A 12,592-nucleotide genomic window follows, 5' to 3' on the forward strand; every position below is an offset into this window, starting at 1 on the left:
TCCTAATTATAATTAAATCTAGAATATTGTATTATGCTTAGTATTATTTCATTTTTCTCATTCAATTTAGAATTTACAAATGTCAAAAAATTGAGAGCTGTCACTTTTGATGAATTTCTGTTTATTACAATTGCTTCATAATCCACATAATATGCTTTTGGATTACTTTTATCTTTTTCTTTGTAAATTCCCAGAAATTTTGCTGCCTTAATAACTGCATTGTAACTGAGTTGAAATTGTTTTGGATTCATATTGAGAGTCCAATACAATTTTTGAACCCCACATTTGTAATTTTCATAAGAATTCTGAACCTTCAAAATTAATTTTGCAAATTACCACAGACTATTTCAGAGGATTGAGTGGCAACTCAATCCTCTGAAATAGTCTGTGGTAATTTTTAGTCTCTACACTATTTCAATATAAGCTCCATTTTTAAACAGTTTTTAAAAATCGAGCATTGAAAAGTGTGATGAGACTCTGGAGTTAATTCCTCTTGTGGAGGACCACTTTTAATTTTTGGTGTACCACCGATTTCTTTGAATGCTTTTTTGAGAGTATTTCTTGAAATTTGTTTGAAAATTGTAACATTTTGATAAGAATATGGAACTTTTTTCAAAACTGTTGCGTATGTTAACTCACCATAAGGATGTCAATTCGGAAAATTGTTTTCATTTTAGGAGAATATAATTTTCCTTTTCGAAAATTTAAAAAGTGAGACGCGCAGGATTCGAACTTTTTTAAAAGTTGATTTAAATATATTCTAGTGTGGATTCTAAGGATAATATCATATTTAAAATAAGAATATACTAGTTTTGGTGGTATAATTTTTTTTCGATAAATTTGAGAGCATGTACGTTTAGGGCATCAAAAGTGTCAATTCGCTCAGCGAAAGCTGAGCTAGCTTCGTTCTCGAAAGAATAGGGAAGGAGTGAAAGAGAGTGATACAGATGTTGACACATTCATATCATTTCAACAAATTTTGATCAAATTGAAATGCAATGAAATTCAATTCACTTCATATCCTTCAGTCAGTACATTGACATCCTTCTACATCACAATGATAACTCGTGCATCAATAGTTCTACAACTAACTCAGAAAAAACAAGATTTTTACTTCCAGCTTACAGCTTTTAAAAAGTTTCGATGATAAAAATCACTCTACTCTTGTTTATCGATATGTTGTGATAGTAGGTAAACGTATTCTTATCGATATTAATAAAAATATTTTTACGAAAATCTGAACCAATTACAGAGTTATTCATAAAGTTTATGATAACTGTAATTACTTCATCTTTGTTTTATATTTGAATAAACAATTTAATTTAATTTGCATAATTTTTTTTAGTTGAAAAACAGGAAACTTAGTTGAGTTTGTATTATTTTTATCGTTTAATTCATTGTATCAGTGAGTGATCCAGATATTTAAGATATTTAGAAAAAATTTATTAATTTGATTAACAAATTTTAATCAAAATAGCAAAAATCTATTTGATAGCTGTAAGCAAATAATAATTTCTATTTCAACCAAAATCACTTATTTTCATCTAAACGTATAAAATTGTTAATTTTATGAGAATAAATTTAAAATCTCATGAAATATAAAGGAGAGTAATATTTTTCAATTTTCTTTTTTTCTTTCTCTCAAATATTTTCTATTGGGAATTTTCTTGTTATCAAAAAATAATTTTAATATTTGTTTATTTCATTACATACAATAAAATTTTAAAAACTCTATTTCTTCACAAAAAATTTTTTTCCTTCATATGAAGAAACATTTTGTTCTCCATTTGATGCTGAGTCTAAATCTCGATTTTTGAATTTTCTTCTTTCCAAATTTCTTTTTTCCAAATTAGAAGTTTAATTCAAATTTTCAATAGTTTATATATTTTCTCAAACCGTCTTAGATTTTCTCACTTTTTAGGGATTTTCTCTCAAAATATACAAAAATAGTAATACCAATACATGTGTCTAATATACTTTAAAACCATCGTGATAAAATTCAAAAACGAAGAGTTCTTCTCTCCAAATTTTTTTCAAAATCAAAAAAATGAGATAAAAAAGTACGTTTGGAAAATTCATTTTTCGCATTTTAGGAATTTTCTCACTTTTCTTCCAAATTGACATCCTTACTCACCACTTTCAAGTTTTTCATACATATATCTTACCCATTCATTTGGAATACGAGGTCTCGAGTTTTCGTTCATTTTTTTTACTTTACAAAACTGTTTATTTTTCAGAATTTTTAAATTTGAAAAAATCCATTCTATATCTGATAAATAATATATTATTTTTCAATCAAAATATTTTGATTATCATCTCAAAAGTGTTCTCAAAACCTAGTTTTTCTTATTTTGGATAATCTTAATATTTATATTATTATAAACTAATTGAACACCATATGTTTTTGTATACTTTTACAAAAAAATTGATAGATTTGTGATACTTTCCCCGACGATACAATTGAATAGCTTACATTTTGACAGAGCTTAATATGGAACAACAGTTCATAATAAATTCGAAAAAAATTTAATAATTGCTATAGGATTTGATTTTATTTCCTGAATCTACTGTATAGAAAATTTTAACCTCTCAGAATTAAATTGAATTAAAAAATAAATTCAAATAAAAAAGTATTTTCTATCATTGTATTAATCAATGATACAATTTTTGCTTTGGTATATTCAAAAAAATTCAATTGCACATTAAATCCACCCTTTTGAAAATATATGTGTAGATAAATTCTGAACAAAATGATTACAAATTTTGGTTTTACATAACCGCTTTTTTGAAAGCATGTTTTTGGATTAGTTTTTGTTTGAATTTACTCATCGCTTAATTTATAATAAAATCGGCTTTTTTACTTAAAAATTGTAATTTTTCAAATTTGGGAGAATGATGGATCTAGAGAATTCTCGAATAGATCCGTCATCATACCCAAAGCGATATTATTATTTTACATCAATCCTTAACGAAGAGCCCATTTTCGAGTTCGTATCTAAAGCTCTCGTTATATTTTCTTACGTTCAATGTTGGTTAACTTCTTATATACCAATAATTCTTAATCCATCGGATTCTAACACCAACCAAAAGCTCATCAAACTCTTATATGCCGCTCTTTCTTATGTTAATGATGCAAATTCATTGAAATATTCCAAATTTTATGAATACATTTCAACATTATTTTTCATTGCCATTGCATTTGCAACATTCATATTATACCTAACATTTACAAATGCAAGGCATACATCCAGGCCTTTTCTAAGAACAAGAGGTTTGTTATTTTTGTTTGTTCCAAACATGTTTTTCTATCAAAAAGCGATTTTTGTGGGCATACAGCTACAGTCCATTGATATTACAAACTCTCCTTTCTCTCAAGTTTTTTCAATCTTTTTTGAACTTGTTATCCTTGCATTAATACTTTCGTTTACTATCTTAATTTCTCCAATTATATTCAAAAATCCAGTTTTATCGCGATCTTTTTTACCTACTCGTTTGTTTCCGGATTTTCACTTCATTTTTCATGGTTTAGTTGATGCTGTTTACATAACATTAATGTACTTTTTTCAAATAAGTCTAATACAGTATTTTCTTACCGGAATTTACGCTGTTTATTCAATTTATGATATAATAAATATGTATCGACATCCTTTCGTTTCACATAGCGACACATCATTAGCTATAGGTGCAGATGCAACTCATGTGATTGTTCTCCCATTTTGTATTGCTTTTTCCAACAAAGGAAAACAAAATCAAATTTTCTTTTACGGACTTGCACTTTTCGTGGTCGCGTTTGGTGTTTCATATGCTTTATTAGAGAAACGATCAAAAACTTTACTCGCAAACTTCAATTATACTCATCAAATTCCGATTGACGATACAGGCTGTTTAAATCTCATTACCGAAGCTGTACTATCAAATATGGTATCCAAAGAATTAATACAAACACTTGAACCATTGATAGAAACCTCTACAAGACTAGATCTTTTATCATGTTTCCAGTTTCTCAAAATTTTAGCGGGGGAGACACCAGAAAACATATTCAATACAAAACACATATTACTCTCCCTTAATATGTGCAAACAAATCAATTCAATGCAAAAATATTTTATTTTTGAACTGATCCATGCACTTTCCAAGCAAGATCTTGACTCCTTTTTACCACAGAACAACGAACTAATCACGCAATATCAGATTTATCAAACAGCTGCAACAAAATTTTGGGATTATATGATTCGAGGGAAACTAAAGCAAGGAATGAACACATTGATAGAGCTGAATAAATGTTTCATCAATTTCACGCTCAATTTTCAATCATATCATTACTTTTTCTCAAATAATGACATGATCAAGCAATTGAAGTCAAATTTCATAGACAATGTCACACTTTTACAGAAGAATGACACTTTTCAGACGGTCGGATTCAAAGCAACGACTTTACACTACAGATATGCCGCATTTATACAGCAATCACCGGATAGAATTGTTAGGAAGTTCTTTGGAGACGAGGAAATAGAAGATTACGTGGCGAAACAAGCTGTAAGAGAAATAAATTTTAAATCTAATATAAGAATGCACGTAAAGAAGCCTTTGACGAAGAAATCGAAGTTCATATTCTCTCTAGATATACTTGTATACCTTGTTTTCCTCGGAACTTGTATCTACTACCCGATTTCGATCAAAACTAAAACAAAGTACATGAATTCCTTCATAGATATCGCTCTGAACATCGCTAATATATCAGAAGCGTGGCAGGATTTCTCGATAACTATGGGTTATTCGACAAATCAAACTTTATACGACTTATTAAGTTTGGAATCGATGATTCAAGTAGTTACCAACAATAAAACAACCATCACGTCCATAGAAACCTTACTACGACGCCTAAATACAACAATTGAAAGCGTTGTGATAAATATGAGGAAATTTTTGATCCAGAATAGCTATTTTTCAACGGATCCTTCACTTTCAAGCATCAGAGACCTGATAAATGACAACATTATCGATTATCAGTCAGTAGAAGATAATAAAACCGAATTTTCCAACGTTTCGGCCAAATCCATGACGATGTACTACTCCTTGTTGGCTACAGAGAATATCCCTCTATCGAACTATGACGATCCAAGTAATTCGACGCTCGTGGAAGAATTCAAAAATAGAGCAATTTCTTTTTCAGTGATCACATTGAAAATTTTGAATGCCTTCAGAAAATGTTTGGATTATCTTGACAGCTACAGTTCTGACACAATAGGACCTTCCAGTATATCAAGTACAAACACACGGAACTGTATTTTCATTCTGTTCATCACTTTGATGCTTGATCCCTTCGTTGTTTATTGGTTTAGATATTCTTCACTGAAAGAAGTGTCAGAAGCATGTGAAAAGTACTTCAGACCAAAGGTCTTCGAAGAAGGATGCGAAATAGAAGAGTTTTCCAATGAAGTAGAAGAGTTTTCCCTCTCATCTTTGATAAGAAAGATTTCTTGGTCGGTAGGAGTAATGATTGTCTATTGCGTTGGCATGACTATCTGCTGGGAACTCATATTCGACTACTATTACGAAGCTTTCGCCATCCACAATACGATTATTGGAATCCAAAGGATGCAATTACAGGCAGCGATCACTTTATCCAGTGTGGGACTTGCATGGAAGAAGGATGTCAATACTTGCAGGCAGTCAATTCAAGAAGCAATACAGTATTTCGATGATATCCAGAATTATTGTACACAATTCAATAGAACGTACATCAATGCACCACAGATATACAATGCAACACATACCATCTTCAAAGGGCCCAAAGAAAACATTTCTTTCCATGATTATTACAATACAGGTTCTCTTGGAGCTCTACATAGAATTATTGCTTACATAACTCACCACATATCAATGAATATATCGACTCTGGTGTCAGACCCTGCAAAAAACGCTGTCCATATATATTTCCAACGTACATACACGAAATCCTTGATTATTTGGGCATATTTGTATGATAGAATGAATGAGAAACTCGTACAGATGGATTGCATCTGCAATTTCGCCATATTTTCCTTCGTTGTTGCAATTTTAATTTTGCCATTTGTCTTTTGGAGCAGATATGTAAAGACAGACTCACTTAAAATGCAACTAGGACGTCTGATATTAGATCTTGACCCCATATTCATAACCAAAAACCAATGTTTGGTCGAATATATAATTGGATCTAAGACAGGAGTCCTTCCATGGGAGAACGGGTCCCCAATCTTTGATATCCTGAACTCAACGAACACTCCGTTCATCATTATCAACGACCACAACTCTATTTTGGCCTTTTCTCGCTGTATTTCGGAAATGTTCTCATACCAACCTGAACAGTTGATCGGCCAACATTACACAATGCTGTTCATGTCCAAAGGGGAACCACCGTCCAAGGCCCATGAGTTCTTTTTCTCCAGAATTTCGGACTTATTGACTATGTCCAGCGGTTGTACGTCAAAGATAATAAACGGTGTGACTTCCGAAGGTGTCTACATCAAGTTGGATATACACGCCTGTGTTTTCGTTTACGATGACATGAAATATGTTTTATTCCACTTAGAAAACATGGGCGCGATCTCTGATTTTGAGGAAGCGACGACCATCTGCCAACAGAAGATCATTGAGATGTACGAATCGTCCATTCCGTTGAGGCTTTTCCCTCCATCCGAAGATGGCGGAAGAATATTGTCAAGAAAGTTCTTCGGAGGTACAATTGTGTACTGCGCTTTGGATGGTACTGACATCGTACGAAGCCAAACTGATCAGGATGTTGGAGTTTTGGAGAAAATTTCTCCATTGTTTTGCGGAAATGACGATGCAATCATTTTATCAAGCACAGGATCGTATACATTGATTGTATATGGCAACTCTGATAATACAAAGATGCACAGAGTAAGAGCTCTCAAATTTATCAAAGAATTCTTGGAAGGTTGCAGCAAAGGATGCACACAGGTATCCGTCATGTTGGATATAGATGGATGCTTCGAAGTCGTGCAGAGTTTGCCACCTCCAGCCCCGAAACAGTACGATGGAAAGGAAATTCCGGCAAAAGAGTCGAATCAGTTCAGTCCTTGGATGACAACCGACCCGTTCATCACTAAAATGAGCGAATTCGGATCAATGTTGTCGGTTTTGAGGCCAAATATTGTTATTATGCAACAATATCTCTCTGAACCACTTGAAAAACACTGCAAGATCATGCCTGTTACACTTGTCAACACTGTTGAGAGGTTCGTAGGCATTGCAATTGACGAATTACCTGATCCTTATGTTATGATGGAGGAAGTTGGTTTAGAAGCACCACTCCTCAAATGATTTTGTTTTTTTATATATATTGTTTTGTTTATTATTGATAAATTGTCTTTTGTTTAACATATCCTTTTTTTTTGGTGAATTAATTATATATATATCCATTATCAGCCTGAATTAGGTTCCTCCATTCAATAGTCACGTTTCTGTGACCACCAAACCATCAAAATTTCACCAAAAAAAAGGGGTATGTTATAAAGCTATTTTAAATTGGATAACTATCAAAATTATGACCAAGTAAATTTATTATCCATATGTAATCACTTAATTTTATTTTAAATTTCTGATATTTTATTATTTGATATGTCATTGATCATTTGCTTCTCTAATATTTATATTTTGGTATGTGTATGATAATTTTCAATTGTAATTGGCGAAATATATTCGGTTAAAAAAAATGAGGATCAAAAAGACTGATTAATACAGAAAGATGAATATAGTATATTTGTATATGCATTTTTATGAATATTTATATGATCAAATTCTATCATTGCCACATAAATTAATTTCTTATGGTTATTCTGCTCAATATTATTTTGTTATTTCTGAAAATTATTTATCACTTGCTAATTGCAGATATATTCTTCATATTTTTGTCTATCAATTGAACGCATTTTTGAATTTTCAAAACCAAAACAAATTTTAAACACCTCAAATAGTATTGCTAGATGCATCACAAACATATAATTTCATTTTCTGACGATGGATAAAACGAATGTTCGGAAAGGAAAAAGGGAATGAAAGGGAAAATTTTATTCACAAAAATTACAAAAATCGAGTATTTTTTATGAGCGAAATAAATATAATGTATTTGTGCTATGATGGGTTTCCCAAAATTGAATTGACTTAAAATTTTTGAATGGAGAAAATTTTGATATAAGGCAAAATCAAGTTTTTTAATCAATGAAGTATGAACATCAAAATTATGCAGTTAATTTGATAAAATCAAGATTGAAAGGAGATAAGTATTATTCAATGAGTTTTCTCAATTGCCGACCTACTGTCTATGAATCTAATTGAGAACTAAAATCATTAGTTCATTTTAGCACATGTCAGTTAAGAAAGACTACGCATCTCTCTCAGTTGCCGCGCACAAGGAATGGCGCGGCAAGATTGAAACAGTTGTTCGCTGCAAAGTTGAAGATCGCGAAGATTTGTCACTTGCATACACACCAGGTGTTGCACAGCCATGCATTGAGATCCAGAAGAATCCAGATCTCTCATACGAGTTCACACGCCGCTGGAACACAGTTGCTGTTGTTACAGATGGCACAGCTGTTCTTGGATTAGGTGATATTGGTCCAGAAGCAGGCACGCCAGTTATGGAAGGCAAAGCATTACTCTTCAAACGCTTCGGTGATGTAGATGCAATCCCGCTTTGCGTTCGTTCTAAGAGTGTTGACGATATTGTCAAAGTTGTTTCACTACTTGCAGGTTCATTTGGTGGTGTCAACCTTGAAGATATTTCTGCTCCTCGCTGCTTCGAAATCGAGAAGAAACTCCAAGAGATCTGCGACATTCCAATCTTCCACGATGACCAGCATGGCACAGCCATTGTTACACTCGCTGCTCTTCTCAACGCACTCAAGATTGTTGGAAAGAAGATCGAAGAGATCAAAGTTGTCACAAGTGGTGCTGGTGCTGCAGGTATCGCTATCATCAAGCTCCTCATCGCTGTCGGTGTCAATCCAAAGAACGTCATCCTCACTGACAGACAAGGTGCCATTTACAAAGGCCGCTCTGGCTTGAACGACATCAAAGTTGAGATGGCAGAGATCACAAACTCAGAACTTAAACAAGGTACACTTGCAGAAGTCATCAAGGGTGCTGACGTCTTCATTGGTGTTTCTGCACCAAAGACACTCACAGAGGACATGGTCAAATCGATGGCTGACAAAGCAATTGTATTCCCAATGGCAAATCCAACACCAGAAATCATGCCAGACCTCGCAAAGGCTGCTGGTGCTGCTGTTGTTGGCACAGGTCGTTCAGACTTCCCTAACCAGATAAACAACGTTCTCGCTTTCCCAGCTCTCTTCCGCGGTGCACTCGATGTCCGCGCATCACGCATCACAAACGAAATGAACATCGCCGCAGCACGCGCAATCGCTTCACTCGTCTCAGACGAAGAACTCAACCCAGATTACATACTTCCTAACCCATTCGACAAGAGAATCAAAGAAACTGTCTCAAAGGCTGTTGCTCAAGCTGCCATCAAGTGTGGTGTTGCTCGCATTAACCAATGAAAACATAACATTTGAATTGTTAAATAAAAAATCATCTTTCTTATTCATGTTTTTTAAAATATGTATCATTAAGACGTAAAACCCAAAAATACATGGATTTTTTTTCTCTTGTTCTTAAAATTAAATAACGCTGGAGAAGGATGAGATCTCATACAATAGATAGAAAGGAAGAGATTTCAATTTCAGTTACAATTTGATTCAGTCATATTCAAAATCTAAAAACAGACATAAACCATTTTATGTTATGAATGATAATTTATAACAAACTTAATCATGGGTTTATTTTGCGGAAATTTTCAGATTTTTCAATGTATATTTTATCTTACCCTTTTCCAGGTACCAAACTTACAATTGATCCAATGATGTTAGCCATAATTTATGGAAATTTTGATTGTATCAAATACATTTGGTCAAAAGGCTATAATTTCTCACTAAGTAGAGAAGAATACGAACTTAGACCTTATTTTCATGCAGCTTGTGCATCAGGGTATATTGATGTTGTCAAATTTCTTTATGAACAATATCCCAAATTCGAAGATTACTTTTATATGACAATTATCGAAATGAATTGTTTAATGCATGCAGCAGCTGCAGGATCTGTTGATGTTGTTAAGTATCTTATCAAACTTGGTTTTGATACAGATGATATTACTAAAAAAGGATTTACTGCAATTGTTTATGCAGCAAGATCAGGTTCTTTATCATGTGTTAAAGCATTAATCGAAGCAGGTGCAACTTATAAAAATGGTAACAGGAGATACAATTGTTTTGTTGAAGCAGCGACACAAGGACATTTAGACATTGTTAAATATCTTCTCGATAAAGGTATCAACATCAATGTCTCAACAAGAGATAAAAAGACAGCAGCAATGTGCGCGGCACAAGCGAAAAAATTTGATGTATTGAAGTACTTATTAATGAAAGGAGCAAAATATGTGCCAGACAAATATTTTATAGCAGAATTTTCACCAGAATTATTTGAAATTTTTAAGAAACAAAATGATATCAAAATGCCGCTTAAGGATATATGCACAAGTGCAATCTTAGATTCAAATGCTGCTTTAGTTGGACATCTTCTAGATAACTATATAGATCTCAAAGATATTCCTGAATATAATCACTGGAGTTTTTTCAAAACATCAAAAATGTTTGAAAAAGTTTACAACACAAAAGGTTTTCTGAAAGTATTTGATATGATAGACCCAATACACTACGCAGGAAATCTAAAATATATAAACATGCTTGAAAGCGTTGGCTGTGTATTGAAGAAAGAAGCTATCATAGAAGGACAAATAATTGAGCGAATTGTAACAAAGACAAAAGATAGAGATCTTGCTTTGAAATTACTTGACAAAATTGATGACATTGGAAAATTAAATCAGAATTCGTTATTTACTAATCTCATCAATGCATTTGATAAAGGGGAAGTAACTGAAGAAATTGTTGATATAATAATGGAAAGATTTAAAGATCGCATTACTAATTTTCAACCAGAAAGATGCCAGATTTTTGGATTCAAATACTTTCGTGTTCTTTTTGATTCAATGGATGAATCATCAAAGAATAGCATATTTTTTGATACCAGAGCTGCATTGGAGACCAAATATTATGATAATTATGAATATATACTTAATCATGGTTTTGATGCAAGTGAAATTGACGAAAAAGGAAATTGCCCTTTACATTATATGAAAAGTACAAATCATGCAACAGTTGATGAATACAAGAAACTTATCAAATTATTTACCAGCCATGGATGTGACATAAATACCAAATTATCACATAATGAAATTGTTATCTTCGATGCTTGAATGGGTTATTAAAAACAATAAATCTAAAGCAAAGTTTACAACTACTTAATCTATAAACTTCCCCTCAAAAATATATTTTTTTTGATTTATTTTTTTTCAATTAATAATTGCACACCAATTTTCAAAGTCAAAAATATCAATGCTTTTCAGGCTCTCTTGGAATGTGGTGCAGATCCAAATGCAATTGGGTATGATTATGCTACAATTTTGCATATGAAATGCGGCTACCTATATGATCCTTATTATAGCGAAATTCACGCAGATCTATATGCAGTGAAACTTCTTCTTGATTATGGTGCAGATCCAAATAGTTTAAACACTGCAAAATTTAAGAGACCACCACTATTTTATACAGTTTATTATCATCCTGAAATTGCATTTTACTTGATACAACGTGGTGCGGATATAAATCTATTTCCTGGAGGAAAAGAACATCTTCTTAAATATTTAAGAGAACTTCCTCCCAAGAAACAAATTAGGAAAGATTTATTTGATTTAGTTTCATCAAAATAATAATAACGATTGCATGCATTATTTTACATTGTTTTCTTATTAAATATTGGTTTTATCAAGCATTATTTTTCTTGTCTGGCTCTCAAGAACATTTCTAAGACACAAAAGAAATAATAGACTTCTCATAGGCAATACACATAATAGTATTTGTTGGAATTGTACGTTAACATCAATTCTATTCTGCCTTCTCCATTCATAATCTATTTGACAAAGGGGTTAGAGAAATCAACTCAAGAACTGTGTTGCCAGAATCATCCAATGAAAATTTTATCAAATGAATTATTAAATAAATATCTTGCTAAATTCAACAACACAGACACACACACATGATTATTCTGCTATTTTATTGCTGATAACGCAAAAGAGTTAATTTAATTGTCACTTTTGGAAAATCTCGAAATCTTTTGATTTAAAAATTTAATGGAGTTTATCAGGAAATTAGGTCCTCCAATGTTGTAAACGAAAACGATAAAAATGGTTTGACAGAAAAATGACACTTTACATGGCAAAAAATAGAGCCTTACTTTTGAGATACTTGAGATTGAAACTGAATCTTATGAGGCGGTGATCTTGAATCACTACCTCATAAGGTTCAGTTTCATATAAAATTTTTTGCAATTTGTTATTCTTTTGCAATTTTTTCTTTATAAGATTTTACATCTTTAGCGGGGAATGTTTGTTATCATGTATATATTATTAAAT

At 32.3% G+C, this 12,592-nt stretch overlaps 3 protein-coding genes across 3 annotated transcripts, besides 3 other annotated features; all 3 read left to right on the forward strand.

The window, feature by feature from the left end:
• Positions 1–90: 90 nt before the first annotated feature.
• Positions 91–127: a mobile genetic element.
• Positions 128–2,458: 2,331 nt separating this feature from the next.
• Positions 2,459–2,500: a mobile genetic element.
• Positions 2,501–2,896: 396 nt separating this feature from the next.
• Positions 2,897–7,541, forward strand: TVAGG3_0484160 (PYP-like sensor domain (PAS domain) family; the record flags this gene model as incomplete). Its single annotated transcript, XM_001580524.1, has 1 exon — positions 3,634–7,326. The coding sequence occupies one exon, from the start codon at positions 3,634–3,636 to the stop codon at positions 7,324–7,326; it is 3,693 nt and encodes a 1,230-aa protein (XP_001580574.1).
• Positions 7,542–8,355: 814 nt separating this feature from the next.
• On the forward strand, positions 8,356–9,608 carry TVAGG3_0484170 (malic enzyme; the record flags this gene model as incomplete). Its single annotated transcript, XM_001580525.2, has 1 exon — positions 8,370–9,566. The coding sequence occupies one exon, from the start codon at positions 8,370–8,372 to the stop codon at positions 9,564–9,566; it is 1,197 nt and encodes a 398-aa protein (XP_001580575.1).
• A 533-nt stretch (positions 9,609–10,141) lies between these two features.
• Positions 10,142–11,377, forward strand: TVAGG3_0484180 (protein ubiquitination; the record flags this gene model as incomplete). Its single annotated transcript, XM_001580526.1, has 1 exon — positions 10,142–11,377. One exon carries the CDS (start codon positions 10,142–10,144, stop codon positions 11,375–11,377), a length of 1,236 nt encoding a protein of 411 aa, XP_001580576.1.
• A 963-nt stretch (positions 11,378–12,340) lies between these two features.
• Positions 12,341–12,592: part of a mobile genetic element that runs on past the window's edge.

The sequence above is a fragment of the Trichomonas vaginalis genome, chromosome II (assembly GCF_026262505.1).
Source record: "Trichomonas vaginalis G3 chromosome II, whole genome shotgun sequence".
NCBI classification, from domain to species: Eukaryota; Parabasalia; order Trichomonadida; family Trichomonadidae; genus Trichomonas; species Trichomonas vaginalis.